The 21,979-nt window shown below is 38.3% G+C and overlaps 5 protein-coding genes across 5 annotated transcripts; 1 reads left to right on the forward strand and 4 right to left on the reverse strand.

Annotated features, from left to right (window-relative positions):
* Window positions 1–1,716: 1,716 nt before the first annotated feature.
* Window positions 1,717–4,002, forward strand: LOC137718361 (uncharacterized). The gene is made up of 7 exons (XM_068457896.1): window positions 1,717–1,884; window positions 2,010–2,079; window positions 2,221–2,280; window positions 2,465–2,579; window positions 2,678–2,793; window positions 3,081–3,205; window positions 3,487–4,002. Exons 1-7 carry the CDS (start codon window positions 1,808–1,810, stop codon window positions 3,608–3,610), a joined length of 687 nt encoding a protein of 228 aa, XP_068313997.1. The 5' UTR covers window positions 1,717–1,807; the 3' UTR covers window positions 3,611–4,002.
* Window positions 4,003–4,919: 917 nt separating this feature from the next.
* LOC137718076 (B3 domain-containing protein Os01g0723500-like) lies at window positions 4,920–5,525 on the reverse strand. The gene is made up of 2 exons (XM_068457587.1): window positions 5,394–5,525; window positions 4,920–5,312 (listed from the first exon to the last, which is right to left on the reverse strand). Exons 1-2 carry the CDS (start codon window positions 5,469–5,471, stop codon window positions 4,920–4,922), a joined length of 471 nt encoding a protein of 156 aa, XP_068313688.1. The 5' UTR covers window positions 5,472–5,525.
* A 1,219-nt stretch (window positions 5,526–6,744) lies between these two features.
* Window positions 6,745–10,428, reverse strand: LOC137718152 (B3 domain-containing protein Os01g0723500-like). The gene is made up of 6 exons (XM_068457655.1): window positions 10,131–10,428; window positions 9,281–9,755; window positions 8,765–8,958; window positions 7,790–8,279; window positions 7,376–7,542; window positions 6,745–7,280 (listed from the first exon to the last, which is right to left on the reverse strand). The coding sequence occupies exons 1-6, from the start codon at window positions 10,206–10,208 to the stop codon at window positions 6,987–6,989; spliced, it is 1,698 nt and encodes a 565-aa protein (XP_068313756.1). The 5' UTR covers window positions 10,209–10,428; the 3' UTR covers window positions 6,745–6,986.
* A 1,471-nt stretch (window positions 10,429–11,899) lies between these two features.
* On the reverse strand, window positions 11,900–13,118 carry LOC137718077 (B3 domain-containing protein REM8-like). The gene is made up of 4 exons (XM_068457588.1): window positions 13,080–13,118; window positions 12,646–12,979; window positions 12,382–12,479; window positions 11,900–12,208 (listed from the first exon to the last, which is right to left on the reverse strand). Exons 1-4 carry the CDS (start codon window positions 13,116–13,118, stop codon window positions 11,900–11,902), a joined length of 780 nt encoding a protein of 259 aa, XP_068313689.1.
* Window positions 13,119–14,763: 1,645 nt separating this feature from the next.
* Window positions 14,764–18,582, reverse strand: LOC137718327 (uncharacterized). The gene is made up of 2 exons (XM_068457850.1): window positions 18,046–18,582; window positions 14,764–17,907 (listed from the first exon to the last, which is right to left on the reverse strand). The coding sequence occupies exon 2, from the start codon at window positions 17,766–17,768 to the stop codon at window positions 14,952–14,954; it is 2,817 nt and encodes a 938-aa protein (XP_068313951.1). The 5' UTR covers window positions 17,769–17,907; window positions 18,046–18,582; the 3' UTR covers window positions 14,764–14,951.
* Window positions 18,583–21,979: the final 3,397 nt, after the last annotated feature.

The raw sequence follows: 21,979 nt of genomic DNA on the forward strand, positions 1-21,979 counted from the left end.
TCTCGTATATTTTACTGTTTCTCTCATTTTTGCTTCAGAATACGAAGATCATATTATAAGTATAGTCGTCTCGAGGGTTATATTGTCCCATTTTTACTGAAGTAAAACGCCATGTCTGCTAAAAATAGCTCGTAAATCTATATTTGTCCCAGAGCTCAAAAGCACCATCATATATTTCCTTTTTTTTTTACTCTTTTCCACACTCACATAAATGGGAATTAGGGATGTCCCATTCATGCTGGCAATTATCTTGCATCTCATCAACAGCATATAGGAAAAAACTCATCAACCTTAAATGTCAACATCCATATCCAACAAACATATCCACATTTGTTTTTTCACGGCGATAACCTGAAACATCCACTTATATTAGTCGTGGTGGAATTATTGGCGTTCATCAAGAAATTTTAGATATTATAATAACGACACTGGTGAGCAAGACATCAAAGAGTAGAAACGAAATAGGTCGTTGTTCTTGTTTACTGTCTACAGTGTTGTGGCCAGAGTTTTGTGCCAGAAGTGCCACGTGAACAGTCGAATGATTCGTAAAGGGGCATAATATTAGACATAAATTAGAAGTTAAAAATGTCACAATTAGAGCCTGATTATAACACCAAATGTATGGTGCTTAAGAAAGAAAACAAATAGAAAGCTTTCAAATAAGAAATGCACGGCGCGCGCGCACACACACACACACATATAGTGTAGTGATCAAGGGGCTTGTTTGGAAGTATTTTTAGAATGATTGAAAATCTTTTGGAGAAAGTGTTTCTGAATTCCAAAAGCACTTAAAGTGTTTCATGCAAGAAGCACTTCAAGTGTTTTTCCAAGATTCACTTGCATTTTTATTAAACATTGATTCCAAAAATATTTCACAAAAAACGCTTTTAGCTGGTCCAACGAATCTTAGGTTTAATAAGTAGATTAATTACATGCATCCAACCGTGGCCTTCAAGTGTTTTCTTTTTAATTTTTTTCTCTTTGGAGCATAGACATGGCATTAAAACCCAGCTAGAATTTTGTAGAAAATGGTGGACCATGTGTGGTCAAGGAGAAGTGGTAAACAGTCAAGGCCTTGGCATAAAAAGACAGTCGTGGAATCTGGAATTTCTGGTAGAAGATCAAATTCGATCTCAATTTCTAATTGGGAAAATGGTGTCCACTATGAGCAAATTCTTGTGCTTATAGTTATTTGACAAGACAATAATTATTTGTAAAAAAATAAAAAATAAAAAAATAAAATAAAAAACCAATTTAGGTTTTGTTATTGACATTTGATAATGAGAGGTACAGATGCATAATCAATGAAAGATGGGCTCAATCCATCCTGTGTTTTCAATTCAGCCAAATTTTTCACTGGATTACGTTTTAAACACTAGCCTTCTCTTTTGGTAGGGATTTCGGAACACGGGACGGAACACCACATGTCATATACAATTGGAGAATTTTTTTTTTTTTTTTTTTAAAGTTTCCTGCCAGTTGTATACTAATATGATGTTCCGTTTTGTATTTCAGGCAAACTGAAAAATCCAGTCCACTTTTGGTTGAAAAAATCACCAACCTTTTTTCATCGTTCTTACGATTCCGTTTCAACCCGGCCCATTAACACTAACACGTACTCCACTTGTATAGGCCCAGTATTGTTATTATTTCTGAATGGGGCCCACATTAGGTTCCGGGTCAAGGGAAGTGAAGCCCAGGTCCGAACAAGCGGATCCTCAAGACTGCCAGTGCGTCCAAGTCTCTGGGAATCTTCGACTGAGAAAGCGAGGAAGAAGAAGAAGAAGACGACGACGACGACGGAGGGATGACGGTGTTTCACTTCTTCAACTGCGCAATTCTGACGTTCGGCCCTCACGCCGTCTACTACTCCGCCACTCCGCTGTACGCCCGTCCTACTCTCCTCTTTTTCTTTCGGATCTTTTACGCTCTCATATATCACTTCCAGTTCACTTCGTCTTCTTCCCCAAGTCAAAACCCTAACTTGTTTGTACGATTCACTTGTGCAGATCGGAGTACGATACGCTCGGGACTTCCATCAAAGCAGCTCTGGTTTATCTCGGCACAGCTTTAGTGAAGGTCCGTTAGCATTAATTCGTAGTTAATTCAACTGATATGCTTAGAAAAATCACATTTTTATGTAAATTTTTGGTAAATTAGATTTGATTTCAACAGAAATGGCTGCTGATGGTTTTTGTTTGTTAAATCTGTGTTCTGCAGCTGGTTTGTTTGGCAACTTTTCTGAACGTATCTGACAGTGAGAGCTTCGATCCGTATCAGGTATTTTCTATATTGGTTTCCTTGAAATGTATGTTTCCGAATAGTAGTGTCGATTTTCGATAAGTTCATGCTGCTTCCCATGTTTGTAAATGAAGTTTTATTGTAATTTGGCTAGTTTTGCATTTAAAGATTGTGAATTTCGCCTGAAATCAGCAAATGCTTAATGCCCTTTTTCGGGTTTCAGGAATTGTTGAAAGCTCTGATCGGATTTATAGACGTTGCTGGACTTTACTTCGCATTGACCCAGTTGACACACAGGAATATCTCTCAGAATCATAAATTTCAAGCAGTGGGACTTGGTGAGTAGAACCTGATCAAGCCTGTGGAAAACAAAAACCATAAGCTGCTTTTCATTTTCTAGAACAATTTTGAAGCTTTTCTTGTTCCCTTTCTGCAGGATGGGCTTTTGCTGATTCTGTTCTCCATAGACTGGCACCGCTGTGGTTGGGCGCTAGAGGACTAGAATTCACTTGGGATTATGTTCTCCAAGGCCTTGAAGCAAATGCCAATCTGGTATTCGGTCGTTTTGTTTCTTTCTTTTTTTTTCCATTGTAGTTTTCTTACCTACCATGTCGGCTAGAATGCTCGTTGATAGGCTTGTGGGTATAGAATGCTAATATTCCCTATGAGAGTCTGAAAGGGACAATGATTTCATGTTAGGCATACCTCAAATGATGATGTATGTCGCTTTTTTTTACTAACTTGACTAATACAACTTCATGGCTTTTTCTTCTTTAATTTGAGTAATGGAGTAAATTTTCCTCTCTGTTAATAAGCTCGTGTTAACTCTCTTTGTTTAGGTCTTGAGTATATCTCTTGCCGCATTTGGATCTTTGATATGGCTTCGGAAAAACAAGCCTAGGACGTTGGTTCCTTTGATATACATATGTGCAGGATTGGTGGCAACCATGCCATCTATCACAAGGTCAGCTTCTTAACTTCCCTTAGTTTTACCACTACTTGAAAATTCTTTGCTTTTAACATCTACTCATTGCTACGACGCATTGATACCCTCAGTAGTTATATCTCTTTCCCTTTCCCTTAAAAATAGCGATAATTCTCTCTCCCACAAATTCTGATCCTATCTTCCTCTTTCATTTCAAATTCTGATCGATAGGGTTGGTTCCGTTCATCAATTGTCAATGAAACAACTAGATAGCACTCTTTTTAAGCTTCCCTTGTCTAACTTGCGTGTTGTTTGTACAGCTATCTGTCGCGAGGCTGGGGTTGGCACTTCCTGGACGTGGTAGTGTTTGAACTTGGTACCTCTCTAGTGATGGCTCTCATCAGTTGGTGGCTTGTTGCTCAATGTCAGAGACCCTCTGCCTGAAACAACCGGTCATAATCCCTCAACATTGGACAACCAGTCAGAAAAGGTCTTCAGGATTAGAATATCCTCCGTTCTCGGTTTCTTCGAATGGTTACCATTCGGTTTCAATATTTCAAATTGACCTTTACTGACTTTGCGAACTGAGAGCATATTTGTTGTAACTTTATATCAGTTTCCACTGGTGTACTCACCAAAATTTTTGGTTGATGTTGGAGATAAGTAGGGTTATATCGCGAACTGAGGGAGTATTTGTTGTAACATTATATCAGTTTCCACTGGTGCACTACCAATTGGGGTCTGATCCACATATTGTTGGTTGCTGTATTTTCCACCCCGCTTTCTCCCCCATATGACCCGGGTCTCGTTGATGAAATCTTTCGTTCACTTTTTTATACACCGATTTGTCATACGCATGTCACCGTCTTGCGCAGGTTGCACGAAATCTGTTTGTTTTTCGGTTCCATTCAAACATGAACACAGTAAGAACTTGATATAACGAACTATAAACACAAATTGCAGTACAACGAAAATTAGGACGAGTAGATGGTGGCGAACAAAGATTCAACAAGCTTGATCGTTAAGTTATTTCATCACATTCGGATTCGGCTACAAAATGCTTCTTTTCGGAGAAGGATAACAAATCCAACTGCGACCTTAAACCCTAAACAGGCAAGCAGATTTTGCCACCACTGCATTAAGAAGTAACGCAACGTGAAAAATTGCAGTTCATTGGCTTTAATCAGAGACATCTGGGGATGTAAGTAGCACATTGCCCCTGAAAATATGAAGTTGCAGTACACCTCGCTCCACAAACTCCAAAACGATGTCGTCCCCAGGCGAAATCTCGTTTGCCCTAACACAAGCTGCCCATCCCCGTGCCATCTGCACGCGGTGATCTGCCCTGACATGAAGTTGAGCAAGCCATGATCTCCCGGTCGGATCTTGAAGCGTTACAGTCTCTCTACTCGGAAGCCCTGCGTCGCTTACTAGTCCTTCAGCTATGGCTACGTGCTTCGGAATTGTCTGCATTTCGGAAAATAATCGGTACCAAAGGAGGAACAAAAACATAACATACATTTTAGAACAAATGTTTTAGAAACATGATCGTGTAAGGCACTGACCAAAATATTTCGATTAAATTTCTTCAAAGTTTTCGTAAACCACGTATTCTCCGATTTAAACAAGACGGATCCAGTTGATGTTTCTGCTAAATGAACACTTGCAGGTCTCTCTATGCGCACGACATCATCGACTGCATGGTAAAAAATCGAGACAAGATATGAGAAAGAACTATAAGAGCATATAACTTCTAAGCAACGGGAATGTCACTGTAATTTAAAATGCATGGCAGTGCGTGATTGATTTGAAATGCCGATATTAAAGAAAGAGTATATAACTCACCAGTTCTACTGTCGGCAAGATTGCTACTTGCCCTCCTGGCAGCTTCTTCGACATTCTTTTCGCAACAAGTTCGATCAAAGATGGTGACGTCAAACTCTGATCCGCCACCGTATTCGAAGACCAGAAAGTCTCCATGTTCTAGAAAATGATCCTTCACAAAAACCTTCCAACCTTTTCGGAAGAACAAGCCATCCTCTTTCTGTTTAAGTTTCACACCCCAGCAGTCCCCACTAGGGTTTCTGAGAGTACATTTCCGAAGCGATCGTCCTCCGAAGTTCTTGATAAACGCAGGCGGTATACGCTGCAGAGGTTAAGAAACAAAGTAAATTAGAAAAAACACACCCATAACTAATAAGTTTTATACAAAGCACTTCGACGTTACCAGATGCTTGGAGAAGTCACCGACAAGAAGCGCTCTAAATGCTGGTGTCTCTAGAGCTTCCTTTAGCTTCTCATCCATGTTTGCCCCTAGAGTTCACCGGAAAAGTTAAAACGCCAACCAGGACCACATGGTTGAAAGTTGAGGATTTGGATCCTCTTCTGAGCTAATGGAGAGGATTCTCGTAACCAATCATCGTGGACCGTTAGATTTTTATATAACGGCTACAAACAGAAATTTCCTTTAAAATTATAATAATTGTAATTGTTGGATAAAAATTTAACTGTCTATGATAATTGATTAGGAGAATCCTCTCCATTAGCTTAGAAGAGGATCTAAATTCGAAAGTTGAGACAGAAGATAGACTATTGACTACTAAGCTAGCTAGGGGTTTTAATTCGAGATGTGATGAGATACCGAGTGGAAATGACCATTGACTATAAGCCGATTTGACAAGTCATAAGAATCCATCAGAAAGATGAGCCGTATGTTGCACTTTGGTCGCCTTGTAAATCATGGCACAATTTGCAGACGTGAGCGTAATTACATTTAAAAATAGATTTGTTTTGCGCTGTTCATTGACTGTAATTATTGACATGATTTTTGCTTTGTATTGAGTGTAACTACATTATTTAGAGTAAAGTATTTTTTGTTATGCACAGAGTGTAAATCTCTAATTATGCTTTAGATTAGTTTTACGTAAAATATCCTTTATATCAACAGACTCAATTTCCACCCTTTGTCATTTTTGGTTGACTGTCTTTCAATGTGATTTGCTACGCACCTATTGGAAATGGGGTTTTTCTTACTAAAAGGACTTTGAGCGTACATAATTTAACTTTAGCTTACATAATTTAACTTTAAAAGAATGTTCCTTGTCAAAGTTTTCAATATCCTGCTTAGTTACAAGTTTTACGATAGTCTTGATTTGGGGTACTTTGTTGGTTCAGTATGTTTTCTTCGGCCTGCCGCGGGTTTCTTCTCTTTTGGCATTTTATTTGTTGCAACCGTACAAATTGTATTAAACCTTTCAACAAGTCCAATTCAATTCTGCTTAAGAATAAATAAGCATCAATTAGGACCATTGATCTCACGTTTCAACCAAAGTTATCCCTCGCTACGCTTTCATGTCGAATGCCGATCATAAGAAAACTTTAAAGAGCGAATGTAATGATCCTAGTCAAATGTATTGCATACACCATTACACCAGCGAGTCTGCTACTCGATACAAAAATGCAGAAACTTTTCTCTTTAATGCTGCACGCATTTACCAAACTGAATTCACCGGAGGAAAAAAACCGTTAAAAGTGGTGACAAATCGACATGATTATGTGCAGGGAAAAGGAAAAAGCGGTCGCGCTCACAAAAAATGTTCAGTGAAGTTCTATTGACATTCATGTTCATCACAGGAAGGGATGATTTAGGTTGTAGATGACAACACTCACCAATGTTTAGTTAGCAGTCGCCACGACATGAACGCAATCAGAGAAAAACAAAATGCAAATAGGAAAGCTCACCATATAACATGTATTTGGGGATGGTTGAGCTGGATCATGTGTCGGAGAGAAGGTATATTTCCAGTAGATTGCATGACCGCTATACTACATCAGATGTTGCTTGTCCGCCTAGATGGTCAAACCCCTTTTTACCAACACCGGAAATGTGCACTTGCATTTCATCCTTACCAACAAGCTCAAATATGCAAACATCTCCAAAGTTGATGTCATTTCCGCGTACAAACGCCATCCACCCTCCACAAAAGGTATGCACCACGCGCCCCTTCGAGTCTGGGATAGAGTTCACAGTCCAACATCCCCCCTTTGAGTTTCGAAGCAGAATCTCTGTTTTATAGTTGGGGAGGTATTCTGTGGAAAACTGGTAAGGGACTTTCTGCAAAATAATAACCAATCTATAAGTACGAACCATGCAAAAGCAATCTTCAAAATAACAGTACAAACATTTGTGCAGGAATTGACAAGGCTCACCAATGTATACGATCCACTGATGTTGAACTTCTTCATGATTTTCACAAAATTCGGGAAACAAGAAGTGAACGATCGAGCAACTCTTTCTTCATCAAGTGTTAACTTGATTCTCAAACCCCTTTTTTGTGAATCTAGTTCATCTTCAACAACTTTTTTCCTGCGATTAACTGTCTCCATTTTATGGTTCAGAATTCAATTTAAGTTAGAAAAATGAAGGTGCCCTTGACATCAACCACAACCACTTTAAACAATATTATTATCATGCGTTTCTTAAACACGTTGAAAATTTAATTACGTTAGCCTGAGTTTATAGATAAAAGTATAGCAAGTAAATCTAGATGCACTTCACGCTCATTTCAATCCAAACGTGGATAGCACTCATGGCCCCATCTTTGCAAGAAATTGGTAACTTACCCAACTTTTTACTGGCAACTTTTGACTGAGAGAGTGCAACTTTAGTAAGAGATCTTGATGTGCTGCCATATTTCCTTGTATCATTAACGAAAGCAGGATCTTGATACATCTTTGATGATAGTTTATCAGCTATCTCTCTTATGCTCTTTGAATGGACTTTGGGAGAGTTCCCTTTAATTTTCTTTGACAAGCCTTTGATAGTTTTATGTGTAGTAACAGCTAGCCCCGGACTTAACCAACTAGATGTTTCTCCCTTTTGAATGTGGACACGGAATTCACACTCACGCACAAGTTCAAAAATGCAGATATCTCCCAGTTGTATGTCATTACAACGAACAAACGCCATCCATCCTCCACAGAGAGTATGACTTGTGTGCACTCTAGTACTTGGCACAGAATTGACAGTCCAACTTTCTCCTTTCCAATTTTGAAGGACAATCTTTACTTTGCAGTTTGGTAAATGTGCCACTGAAAATTTATACGGGATATTCTGCAAAACATAAATCAGTCAGTGAAAAAACAATCATACACGCAAACACCCACAACAACATGCGCGAACACATACATAAGTTCATAAAAGAAAAGGAGGAAAAACTTTTAACACTGAAAAATCTATCATGAGAACACCATATAGACTTCCATGTGAAGAGAAAAAACAGAATACCGTGGACACAGTCCAGACGCCAAACCTGAACGAAGAAATGAGGAACTATCGGGACAACCTCTGGGTGATTGTGGTTAATTCCACGGGAACCAGTAAGCAAGATTTTGCATGGTTTGAGGAATTATGGAAAAGAATTGACAACCAAATTGGAAACAGTAGATCTTTTTTTGGATGCATAAGTGCAGATAATTATAATGGGACAGCACCTCAAAAAAGTGAATTGATGCAACACGTATACCTTACATAATAAACAAAACATTCCCTTATAAGAAGAAAAATATACAACAACAAAGCCAGAGGGAAGAACCAACCAGAGTATATGAACCACTGATGTTGAAACTTTTTATGATTCTCACGAAATAAGGGTTAGAGGAGCTAAACACTGGAGCTGCTTCATGTGCTGATGACATCTGCATACAAACTCTACCACTAACATTTAATCCATCTCCTATTCCACACATATTTTGGATCGATGCCTTTGCTGTATTTGGAACAACATCCAAACCTGCAAGCAAGAATAAAAATATAAAAAATGCATCTCTATGTTTTCAGTTTTGTTTGCACAGACGTAGTAAAACTCGTTATTTCAGGGTTGACATTCTAGTGCACGTGAACTTTTTTATGTTATGCCTAGAATTTAATTGAAAGAAAACTTGGGCTCCTTGCATACTTTCACTCTAAAACAGTTAAAATTATCTGTAAAACAAACAAATTACTATAAGAGGGAAAAAGAGAGAAAGAAAAACAGGTAGACTGTGCAGAATTATCTGGTAACGGGAACGTTGTCTTTGCGTGGAAAGAGCCAATAGATCAGTTGGTTTTCTTACCAGGCTTTTCATGTGGATTCGTTTCCTTCGAACAAGTTGCGTCTTCTCGGCCCTCATCAATGCATTCTGACTGGAGTTGAGACAAGCCGTTTCTCATCTTCTTCACCGCACCATCAACCAGCTTATAGCCAGATGATGCGGCTTCCTCCCTTCCCCTTTTTCGTCCCACATACTTACATTTTTCAAAGTTGCTAGAGTCTTGGCCGTATCCAAAACGAAATGCAGCCTCTTTTTCGCACGCACTTTGATCGAAAATTAGCACGGTGAAACACAAATCAGCGTCGTAGCTAAAAACCAAGAAGTCACCACATTCCACATAATGGTCTCTCACAAATGCCGGCCACCCATGATGCAAGAACAAACCACCATTCTGTTGAATCAATTCAACACTCCACGCACTGCCGCTAGGACCAAACAACAAAACTAACCCGGACGTTCTGCCTTCCATGTGCCTCATAAATCTATCTGGGATTTTCTGTATCACAACATTGCAATCGTATCACCATCCAAAAATGCAACAAACACTGACATTAACCCACCAATATTTAACTTGGCTCAACTCTGAAGATACAAAAATTATAACTTTTTACCCTGAAATCCCAGTTGAAGTCTCTCTTCTGATCAGTAACAGAGTAAGATTTTTGCAGGATTACTAATACCAATATGCAATAAACAATTTACCTGCTTGCAACTTTAATGCACTAACCATAATTCCCAAATCCAAAGACTCTCACTTTACAAATTATTCAGCAAATTTTACACCCTAACCCTAATTCCCTACAACCCAGAACAAAATAAAATTTACCCAAAAACAGAAAACAATGGAAAATCATAAGAGGAAGAAAATTACCAGTCTTTCGGAGCTCAAATCAGCAGAATAAAACGCAAAAAAATGAGGGCTCCTCACATTCCGAGCTTCCTTCGCCATTGAAATTAACTCTGCAAGTTTCAAACTCTAGACAGAAACCAGAATCTCTCAGCGAAATTTTCCGAGCAACCAAACAGGTCCTAACATTCTCCCTCGGAATTAAAATTAATCAAGCAAGAAGGAACAAAATTCAAGGTGTTATTTGTGATCGTGGGGAAATTTGGAGACAATTAAAGCCAGTAGCTTTCTCTCACTTGCTCCAGGTGCTCGTTGGAGGACATGCGGCCCTGGTGGCGCGTGACTGCGCCAAGTCTCTGACAGACAATGCCACGTACCATTGGATCTCAGAAAAATCTGGTGCTTCAGAGTTTCATGATTTATGTTGCAGTCGAGATTTTTGATTGAATGTGGAAGCGCCACGTCATATGGGGAGGTAATTTGATCATTTTACTAGCGTCAATTAACAATTAACCGGTAGTTAATTTTAATTTTTATTTTTTTTAAACTAGCAATTGGCACACAGGTTTTACATGTGCAATTAAATTTGTTTTTTTATTTTATTACAATTTATGTTAATGAGCAGGGATGACAATTATAAAAAAAAAAAAAGAGAGAGAAATACATCAAAGGAAGAGAAGGGGTCAGGAACGTGGGGAATGTCTGTCGGGAGAGGAAGAGGGGATAAAAGCAGGATTTATTTTTTTATTTTTTTTATTTTTTGAATAGGATAGGTCATGTTTACATGGGAAAATGGATCTCCAGATTCTTTCAACCAGCTGTGTGAGCGTAAAATCTAGGTCTTTGTAATTTAATTCAATACTTAAAATTATTATTATTTTAATAAAATCTTATGTTTTTAGCCGTTTGATCAAATTTCAAAAGTTTTAATTTGTGGCTCAGATGGAAGGGATCATCCGGATCCCTTTCTTTTAAATGGTTGTGATGTTAGTATAAAAATAGTAAATTCTATGTTAGGCGTAATTACTAAATTCTTCACGTTTTTTATTTTTGTTCAGTTCTGGTGAGAGGGTTAGAGTGGTAGTTTACTAGAGTTTTGATTGACAAACTGAATTTTATTAATATGTAGTTTAGATTATTACAAAGGTTAATCAAGATTAAATAACTTGCATTTAAAAAAAAATTGTGATATAATTAGTAAGAATTGATAGCAAATAATGTATAATCAGTTGGTTTAACAATATCTCAATTTCTATTTGAACGGAGAAGTACTCAATCTTTCGTTGAGTAAAGAAAATCAAGTTCGATTGACATAGGTTCCATAACGATATATTGCAATTTACAATATTCAAAAAACACATTACTAATTGAATTGCTACTTTCGTTGGAGACGATTTTATCCTAGGTGGCAAAGAAACAGTATGTATATATGTCGAACAAATAACAATATCAACATAATAATATTATAAAAATAAATAAAAAATAAAAAACTAACGAAAAATCCATAAAACCTTCCCTTTTAATGAAAAGCATTTTTTAAAGATATAGTAAATAGCACCATGGAAAGTAATAAATGTGGTTTTTCATTAAAAGTGAACAATACCAAAAGTGTTTTGTTAAACCTCGTTAGAAAAACTCATAATCTTATATAACTCAAATTAAGGAGTACTTAAATACAGAATTTAGTTATCAAGTCACACAGCATGAGTTTAATCTTCACAATATCCAGAAGACACATCAAATATGACGATAATTACTTAGGCACCCTACGTACTCGATAACATTGTTGGAAATCAAAAAACTTCAAAACCAACTGCTGATTCCGATCTGCGGCGGGTTATCTCGACGTCCATGAAAGCTGTTGAAATCGACCTGGACATCCGTTTGAGCTTGAATAAGCAGACATCACCTTCCTTGAGACTGTTGGATGCATAGAACTTGTACCATCCCTTTGTTTTTATGGCTAGACGATGATCAACAGCCTTCACTCTGCTTCCCCAACGACCTAGGCTCACCGGCCATAATCTTCCACGCGGATCATTGAGAATCAATTTCGATATGCTATGAAGGCCGTTTTCTCTTGCAAACCGTGCAGGAATGGTCTGCCATAAGCGCTCGCCAGATTGAGAAAGAATCCGAAAAGAAAAGGAAACTTCAGCACACTTTACAACTCCGCCTAGGGCTCTAATGAAAGCATGCTCGACATGAATAAGATGAAATTAACTTCAAAAAGTGTGGAAAGAAACAAAAGGATAAAGAAAGGTAGAGTGCTTACCACATAGGCCTTGCTAATGCACCCATGGGTTTTTGCCATTTTTATCTTGAACAGTTTCCTCGATGTTAACCATTTTGTTGTTTTCAAAAGCCCTTTTCCTGAAACTTAAGTCAAAAGCACCCACGGTTTGATGCAATGCAACATTATTAAGATTTTAAGTTTGTAAACGGATGTAAATCTTGGGGGGGAAATGGAAGAGAGTGACGATGAATTTTCCGCTGTGAGAACCACAATTCTGTAATAAAAGAAGCAAAATCATCCAACCTTTGGAACCACGACGATGCTTATTGCTCCGCGCCTTAGAGGAAGTTGCCATCCTGTTGGCAGCTACACCGGAATTAGGTGGATACTCTTTTTCACATCCGCCAGAGTCGTAGGCAACCACATTGAAGACCATGTCTCCTTTGTGTTCAAAAACTACAATGTCCTCTTCGTTTAAGCCATTACGCTTCGCAAACTCTTCCCAACCTTCTTCAAAAGCAAGCTTTCCATCACCGCTCCTACCGACTTTGACATCCCAGTATCCCAAACAGCTTTTAATAAGTGCTGTTTTTGGTTTCTTTTCACTTAGATTTCTACAGAAAGCTGGTGGAAGTCGCTGTTCATACGTACAGGAAAAATATCAAACCACATTTCCTAATCATTCAATTTGACAGAAGAGCTTGAATAATACAATTACGTTACTGTGGAAGTTCTACCGGATGTGCAAACCAAGAAGCCAATGACAAAGCATCCATCTTTTGATAAATGAAACCCCATCAAAGAAAAGAGTAAGGAAGCATGTTTTGATTTAGCAAGGAATCCAGTGACTGTTTTCATATAAGAAGCTATATATTTTATAAAGATACAACGATGCAACGAAAAGCGTACAAGTTGTCCATACGAAATCATCAAGATAATACACAAGTTCATCTAAAAACAATAAAACCCCGTCGGACTCTAGTTACATTATCTACTATAGTCTGACGGGGTATAGGGAAATTAACTGTTCTTTGAATTTACTGTATAACCACATTTCCCACTTAAAATTTACTGTTTTTGGGAAGAAAAAAAATTAAAAGAAAACTATTAAAAAAAAATTGAAAATTTTGAGTTAAAGACAAAATAAAGGATAAATTGAATAATATCATGATTGACTTTTTAGTGTAAAAATATAATTTTTTTATTAAAGTAGACAGTATTATAACTATTTCGTTAAAGTTCCTAAAAAATAATCTTTTGAATAAAAATACAAAGAAATTAATCCAAAAAATGGTTTACTCTGTGAAACAGGTATATATCTACATACATACATACATACATATAGAGAGAGAGAGAGAGAGAGAGAGAGAGAGAGAGAGAGAGAGAGAGAGAGAGAATCATACAAGTCTCTTTGTGCAGCCAGTCGCCAAATACTTAAAAAACTGGGTGACCGGAGAAACTGCCGCAGCCATGAATCCTGATAAGAAAGAGCAATAATCGTAAACAAAAAGATGTGAAATTTGAACAGATGAACGAACGGCGGGTTGCTGTGGATTGAAACTGAAATTTCAGAAATCAAAAGCTCTGGTTTTTGGATTACCAGCTGAATGCAATGTTTATATAACGTTGAAGGGCCAATGGTAGCTCTCCAGCGCAGCTCTGGGTCGCGGTAAAGTGGTTGAAATCCATGGATGCTTTGGCTGGAGCTTGTACTTCAAGTTCGTACTGTGCAGGGGCACCACCAGGTACGACGGCGGAAAGCCTGAAACTCTTGCGTCATCATCTTTGACTCTCTGCTACGCCGAACGGGCATTTGAAGAATCAGAGAAATTGGGCCTATTAAGTTTAATGGGCTTGATTGATAATAAGTAAAGGCCCATGTGATTGTAGAGTATGTGGAAGCAACAATTGTTAATTTGCTATTTAGTCCTCACAGAAAAACCCTAATACCTCACCATAGCAAGTTTTTGATGATGGGATGAAATGTTTTGTTTTTTAATTTTTGAGTGCTTTTGGTATTAAGAGATACGTTGATAGTACTGTTTGACTAGGTCAATTTTTACTAGGAATGGAACCAGTAAATTATTGAGCAAGATTAAAATTAAGAGAATCTCATGCTTTTGTAAGAGGTGTCTTGTAAATAACGTGATCAGACATACCTATTTAAATTGTTATAGTATAATTTGAAAATCACAAGCATCAAGAACCATTAAACCATGAATTTGAATTTGTTTAGCTTATAAGTTACATGATTAAGTTATCCTTCCATTATTAAAATAAGTCCCCCGAGATCAAATCCGGCCTCTACAAAGGCTAATGATTCGTGACCAATTAATTCAATTCGTCTTACTTCTACGTCAGAGTGGTGACGTCTCAAATTTGTTGTATTGTCATGTATTTGAACTTTTACAAGACACGTGATAACACCAGAAACACAAAAATTACAATAAAAATTAAAGATTGACAACAAAATAAACAAATTAATTTGCTCACAAGAAAACTCTCCTGAGGATAAAAAAGAACAGACCATACAAAAGCTAGCATCCTTTCTTTCACTTCCTTTCCTTCAAAAACAGAGAAAATCATCCATGTAATTTACTTTACAAGTGTTACGTTTCGGACTCCTCTACCGACGGTAATTCATCCAGTACGACTTCAGCAAACGACGAATCGAGTAACTTGGCAACAAAAGCCCACATCTTATATACATCTTCAAAGTTGGTCAAGAATCCGAGCGATGCTGTCACAACTTCGACTCTAAAGAACATGTTCTTACCGCCTTGGCGCCCGTTAACCATTGGCTTGCACAAAGATGTGTCTGCCTGATCAAGTGCCCCGCAATGTTGCTGCTTTGGGCCATCCACAATTCGGACATGGCTAAGGATACCAACACCGAGAGATATGCCATTCTTTTCAGCCAATCTTTGTACGACTTCGGGGTGAACTAGCCCTCTTCCGCTGCTTTGCCTGACATTAAAAGCCACAGCGGCACCCCTTTCGTATTTGATCTTAGGACCATATATCTGCACAAGAGGCACTTCTGCACCTTCATCTGAACCAGGTAACCGAAGTTGAAGCAGTGAGGTGACTAGCCAATTGATGAGATATCGCAGTCTGAGGGTAGTTTTGTTCAGGCCTAACATATTGACATGATCAAGATAACGGCAAACTATCTCAGGCTCCCGCCTTTCCCACTCCTGCTCATCGCCATATTCTCTTTCACTCATGAACTCATCGTCCCCAAGGATAGTCATGGATGTTTCTCCAGGCTCCAAAATAAGGCTCGATTTTCCTCTGTGGTCGTCTTCTATGGTAAAAGACAACCTGTGACCCATGCTTGGCTCTCGATCACCTTCTTCTAAACCGAAAAATCTACCACCAGAAAATCTCTTTGTTTCCCTTCTTCCCAGAAGTCTGAAGTCACCCTCTGTCTCTCTCCTGATGGCACTATCTTTTGATTCTTGGAAAATTTCGGAGGTTGAGGAATTCTCAAAGTTACTGTGTTTAAGACCAGAAGTCTGATTGTTCAGCCTGAATCCATCTTCGGTAGAAAGCAGCTTAGAATTGTTGGCCATTGAATCTTCCCGGATTTCAGGTTCTTCTTGAATCTCCCTACCATTTCCTGAGGCGGCATCTGTTTCAGCAAACATCTCTTCTTCAGGAATTCCCTTAACACGGTCCGGCTCGTGTGACACCGATAACACAGCAGCATCGAAAGACAAAACAGGATCTTCATGCACTCTGAGGTTTGCCCCTTTATCATCATCATATATTGGGCTCTTTGGCAGCTTTGGTGTTACTTTCGGAGAGAAAATCTTGTTGATTTTCCTCCCAGAAAACCATGTTGGTGGCAAGGGCGAACCTGTTTTCAGTCTTGTGTGTTGGTCAGAATGATCAGAACCGAATGGACTCTGACCCAAATCAATCCAGTATGAATTGTCTGATGACTCATCCTCACTGAAGATTGGACTCTTCATAACCTCCCCAATCAAAATGCTCTCCGCACCATCTCTGTCCGAGTCCTGATCCATCTCCGTCTCAAAGCAGTCCCTCACCTGATTAGAAGTGAACACACCCGAAAAAGCAGGCATATGAGACTCCCCATGTGTTTCAAGCACTAATTCTTCATTACAGTTGACTGCATCATTCTTAATTCCACCCAATCCATCAAGACCATCCACGGAATCACTCAGGCACTGAGGAAAAACCGGAAGAATCCTCACAATTCCAGTCCCAGTCTGCCCACCTTGACTTTGCAGGCTCGCCATTACAGATTTCTTAATCAAAAGACAACCAAATCCAGTTGGGTCGGACCCAAACACCCTGTAAAATGATGTAATAATGAAATCCGGGCGAAAGAGCGACAACCCTAGTGAATCCATGTCTTTAGGACCCAATGACCCCGCATCAAGCAAAACATGCCAATTGTTCTGCTGAGCAAGTGCCATCCACTGATACGAATACTTCGCCCCAGTCACTCTTGACTGAACCGGAAACACAAAGAGCCCGGTTGCAGAATCCTTCTTCCTCCTCTTCTTGTTTGCAATCTGCTTCTTCAGCTCCCTAGAGCAAAGCTTCAATGTTGGCCACTTGAACCATGAGCTATAAACCTTGGCACCTTTCTCTTTCGCCTTCTGCGCCATCCAGTTCACAGACTGGCTCTCATGATCAAACATTGTCAACAGCTTCTTATTCGTGCCGAAAGGGTATGATTCAGCTAGCAATTTAAATGCAGACCCTCTACTGACAGTAAAAACAAGACCATATTCGTTTTCGGGGATGTTCAAGTAATCCATAATCCTAGTTTTTATGTCATGTTCAACACAGCCTGTCTCAGCGCCTCCATAGAGAGCATGGTTACTCAAATTCGCAATTATTTCCGACAATGTAAACGAACATGTTTCCCAATACAGTTCAGTTTGAAGATTCGAAAACAACCCGAAACCACAGTAATCAAGACATACCTTTGCAAGCGATTCAGAGAGGTGACTGTACTCCTCTGCCCTCAAATGATCAATCTTTTCAGTAAACTGGAATTTTGGGTACATTGTCAGGAACTTGTTGAAGGCTTCACGGAGGTGAGGGATTGAATCCTCCGTGGAGAATGTCCGGTCCGCGGCGAGCGCCGTCGCGCACAGAAACTCCTTCTGGGTGTGGAGCCTGGCGAGGGATCTCGACCGTCCAAAGCTGCCGTCTTGATTTGGGGTCTGGTCATAATCAATGTCTTGGGATTTGAAAAGCAACCCATCTTCTGATGCCTCCTCAAGAGCCTCCCGGAGCCTATTTTCTTGCAGCTGCCGGAGAACCGACGGCTTCCGCTTGGCGTCGACAGCCAAACCAGAACCGTTGTCTCTCTTCCTTCTGGTCTTCTTCTCCATTAGTAGAGCTGCACAGTGGGATATTGGCTTCCATACTGAAAGATGCATATCAATCTCTCTCTCCTCTCTCTCTCTAAAATCAGTCTGATCACTGCTGCCCAGAATCAGCTAACCAGTCTGAAAGCAAAAGGGGTCTATGAAATTTGAAAAATATTCAAATTTTGGAGCCTTCACTTTAAATTTCTACCTAAAACATTCAAACAACAAAGATAGATTCTTCCATTAAAACTCAGAACTTTATCGTGAGATCCGCAAGGGCAACTGGTCAGAAAAGGAAAAGGCAAAAAACATAAAGGACGTATCTGATAAGGAAGGAACTACTCACATTTAATAATCATCATCAAATGTGATCACAGAGAACATCTCCAACTTTTGAAAACCCATAAAGTAAACAAAACCCAATATTTTCCCAGAAAAAAAGATTCAAAACTCAGAATTCCCACAACACATCTGCTGTTCAAGTCTTTGATTCTTTGAACCAAACCATATAAAGATTTAGTCTTTGAAGGGGAATTGAAAGGCTAAAGAGGGAAAGAAAATGGTGCCCAGGAATCAAATTAAAAGACCCAAAAGAAAAAAGAAGAAGAGAGAGGGATTAAAGCAGGGAGAAAACCAAAGGCAGGAGAAAGAAATAGCTTCCTTCAACAACCCCCCTCCTCTCAACTACCAGTAGTTGTAGGAGTGATAGAAATACGAGAGAAGCAAATGGGTTGGCAACCCATCAAATGCTTTCATTTAATATCGGCACTCAATACGTACATTTCTGCATTTAATGCTTCCTGCTTTGCTTACCTCTCCACATTAAATACTCCCACCTCCCCTCCTCTCATTTCATTTTCCAGTATGATTTGAGCTCTCTCTCTCTCTCTCTCTCTCTCTCTCTCTCTCTCTCTCTCTCTGCAATTTAAATTTGGAGGAGAATGTTTGAGAAAAGTTTGAGGGCTGCTTTGGCCTCGCGTACGTACCCCATTATGCACCCCATATAAATATAATCATAAGTTTGCTCCTCAGTGCGATGAGATATTTGTAAAAGGAGACATCAAAGTGAAACTTCGTACTCTATGATATAATCATTTTTCAAGTATCTTTAACACAACATGATGTAGACCTGGCATAAACCCAACCATTTAAATATGAAAAATTAAAAAGGAAAAGAACTTGGGGATGTGGGATGTGGGATGTGGGATAAGAGAAATTAGGATGGGAATTAATCCTACTCCCCTAAAGATAGGTACCGGAAAGTTAAGCAATTTCGCATAAACTTACAGATGGTTGTTAGTTCACAGATTTGGATGCTCACCGAATCCCCTTATCTGGGGATCGGTCCTAGGGATCAACAAACGTGGATCATTGATAAAAAATCGTGCAGCTATAATTAAATGCTTTTTATATTTTTAAAAATAAAATAATCTCATTTTACGTGAAAATATAAAAAAGAAAAAAATACCCACACAATTTTTTATCAACGGTTCACGTGCGTTAATCCCTAGAATACCCACGAAGGGGATTCGGCGAGGATCCAAATCCTTAGTCCACTTTACCAGGTTAGCTCAATGCGTAATGTGAAAAAAAGTTTAGAACCCTAAATTATTTTATAAATTAACCAAGAAACTAAAATAAAAAAACACCATTGCAAATCAATTAATCATTTGGAAAGGTGGTCAACTTAAATGATATTTTGCCTTTCATTTTTTTTTAATTTTTTATGAGATAATTACTATTAAAATAGTTGATATTTAATATTTCAAGTTTCTAATCAATTGTATTTTTATATTTATTGTACCAAACCGTAGTTTCAACACACTAAAAAATCTCTTATCGATAATGTTTTAATCAAAACAAAACAAAAACCTTAAATAGTGGTCCTTAATATTGGAAATGTAGATTCCCAAATTTCCCTACCTACTTCCTGTTGAGACGAACTTCCAAGGTTTTTTTGTTTGTTTTCTGTTTACGGAGTTTCCAAGGAATTTCAATGAAAATGTTATTCAATTGTTTTGTTACATTACAGGATTCCGAATCATAATCTGGCTCCATCCATATCCATCACCCCACTGAGTTTTTTTTTTTTTTTTTTTTTAAGGGACCGGTTAGTAACTTAGTAACTTGATAACTTTGTCATGATAGTTCATTATTTCAGGAGTTAGAAATACTTACATAATTATTTCAATCTCCTTAGCCACCTCATGAGATTCACCAACCTAAAAATCGAGCCAGGACATACCGTGTGAAATAAGATCCTGAAAATTGTACAAGTCACAAATAACCCCGGTGGTTTAAGTGACGGTCATACTTTGCGAACATATAAACAAGGACATTGAAATGGCCTAAAGAACAAGAGAAGTACATGGTTAATTCAAATCAATGCAGAACCATGGCCAGATATGGGCATTGATTTGATAGCCGCAAGGAATGAAGACTGTTTAGAGGGGTCAGAAGACTAATCGTATATGATTGAATACTCTTTAATACAAACTGAACCCACCAAAAATTTAAAAAATAATAAAGTAATGACCCACCAAAAATTTAAACATCAATAATAAAGTAATATAGAGTTCACCTTCTTATTTATTTTTGGCTTATTCTTTTGTATGATCGAACTTACTTTGTGCCACTTTATAACATTCAAATTTTTCACTTTTTTCCATATTCTGTTAGTTTCGTAATAAAAAAAATGTTAAGTTCACTTATCTGGCATAATTAGAGTAGCGGAGAAGAGAGAAGTATATACTCTTCCTCTCCAAATTTTGTGTACCTTTTACACATTATTTCTTCAATATTTTAAAAATAAATAAAAATATGACGCAACGAGAAAAAATAGACATATGCATTAGAGGGTGGCATTATGCCAGATGAAATTAGGGAAGGGGTGGCGGACATAGCAGGAACCAGGAAGTGAGCAACCAAAATTTGCGTTTAAATATTATTTTCAACAATTTGGCTACCCGATATACGATAGGGTTTCTTCTTCCCCAGAGCATAAGACAATAAGAGCTGATGATGTAAATACCTACCCTTCTGTATTTCTGAAAAGTTTCTACCACGAATATATATCCTACCCTTCTGTATTTCTGAAAAGTTTCTACCACGCATATGTGTGTGTGTGTGTGTGTGTGTGTTTGTGTGTATATTTTTGTTGTGTTTGTTGCTGAGATGCCACGCCATGAGTTACCCAAAACCCCAAGCAAGAACAACGTCTGCATCTTGTACATAATTAATTAACCCAATTCTTTAAAAGATATCTAGACAGTAAAATAATAATATTTGTGCTTTCGATACTAAACGTAAATTATCATTTTCACTGCATTGTAATGTTATAAGAGAAAAGTTTAGGTAAGACAATTCTACATCGTCTACTGGAAATCTTTCACAAAAATATAAGATCCGGCTACATACTTTGGTTTTACGGGCAACATAGTGATTATCCCTATCCCGGCATGATAGTTACTCTAATCAAACAGACTTACACAAGCTTTTTGTCTTTGAATAGATAATTAGATTGATAGGAATGCTAATATATGTGGATGGATTTGGTATGAACTAGGGTAAATTAGGTACTATTTTTTGTTGTGTGTGCATGGCATGTATCTCATAAGGCATTGCAGCACAGCTCGAAACACGACGTTTCATGTTTTGCATGCTTCTGCTTCATGCTTGAATCCTTGATGCTTGTGGTCCACCGCGCAATATACGTGCCAAAATAAAGTTAATTTCTTGATATTTTCATCTCCCAATCGGAGGATTTATATAGGAATACAAGCAATGATGATCAGGTATGAAACCAGTACAAGAAGTCATAAAAAAACTGCTATGAAACTACTGCCTATATCTAAATTTACTGCTTACAACTACTCTATTAATTACAATGGATTTCATGTCTGATTTCCTAATTCTTTAGTCAACAATGGCTGCTTCAGTTAACACTCCCCCTCAAGTTGGTGCATAAATATCTCGAATGCCTAACTTGCTGAGTGAAAGATGGAAAATCCTACTTGACACTGCCTTTGTTAAAATATCTGCTAGCTGGTCATCACTCTTCACATAAGGCAAGTTAATGGTACCATCAACCAACATTTCCTTAATAAAGTGCCTATCCACTTCAACATGTTTAGTACGATCATGTTGAACTGGATTATGAGCAATGCTAATGGCGGCTTTGTTATCACAATAAAGATTTGATGGCTTTGTAGAATTGAAACCCAATTCTCTCAACAAAATCTTGAGCCATAACAATTCTTGCACGCCGTGTGCCATACCTC

The sequence above is a fragment of the Pyrus communis genome, chromosome 15 (assembly GCF_963583255.1).
Source record: "Pyrus communis chromosome 15, drPyrComm1.1, whole genome shotgun sequence".
Classification (NCBI taxonomy): Eukaryota; Viridiplantae; Streptophyta; class Magnoliopsida; order Rosales; family Rosaceae; genus Pyrus; species Pyrus communis.

Bases quoted from the DNA above. Each gene is read 5' to 3' on its own strand.
- LOC137718361 (XM_068457896.1), top strand. From the start codon at position 1,808: ATGACGGTGTTTCACTTCTTCAACTGCGCAATTCTGACGTTCGGCCCT. The intron at 2,281-2,464 runs GTATTTTCTATA...TTCGGGTTTCAG, and splicing joins AGAGCTTCGATCCGTATCAG to GAATTGTTGAAAGCTCTGAT. The intron at 3,206-3,486 runs GTCAGCTTCTTA...TTGTTTGTACAG, and splicing joins ACCATGCCATCTATCACAAG to CTATCTGTCGCGAGGCTGGG.
- LOC137718076 (XM_068457587.1), bottom strand. From the start codon at position 5,471: ATGGATGAGAAGCTAAAGGAAGCTCTAGAGACACCAGCATTTAGAGCG. The intron at 5,313-5,393 runs GTAACGTCGAAG...TAACCTCTGCAG, and splicing joins GTGACTTCTCCAAGCATCTG to CGTATACCGCCTGCGTTTAT.
- LOC137718152 (XM_068457655.1), bottom strand. From the start codon at position 10,208: ATGGCGAAGGAAGCTCGGAATGTGAGGAGCCCTCATTTTTTTGCGTTT. The intron at 9,756-10,130 runs GTAATTTTCTTC...GTTGTGATACAG, and splicing joins ATTTGAGCTCCGAAAGACTG to AAAATCCCAGATAGATTTAT. The intron at 8,280-8,764 runs GTTGGTTCTTCC...TATGTTTTGCAG, and splicing joins TCAGTGGTTCATATACTCTG to AATATCCCGTATAAATTTTC.
- LOC137718327 (XM_068457850.1), bottom strand. From the start codon at position 17,768: ATGCATCTTTCAGTATGGAAGCCAATATCCCACTGTGCAGCTCTACTA.
- LOC137718077 (XM_068457588.1), bottom strand. From the start codon at position 13,118: ATGGATGCTTTGTCATTGGCTTCTTGGTTTGCACATCCG. The intron at 12,480-12,645 runs GTTGGATGATTT...CTTAAGTTTCAG, and splicing joins GCATCGTCGTGGTTCCAAAG to GAAAAGGGCTTTTGAAAACA. The intron at 12,209-12,381 runs GTAAGCACTCTA...CGCTTATGGCAG, and splicing joins GCATTAGCAAGGCCTATGTG to ACCATTCCTGCACGGTTTGC.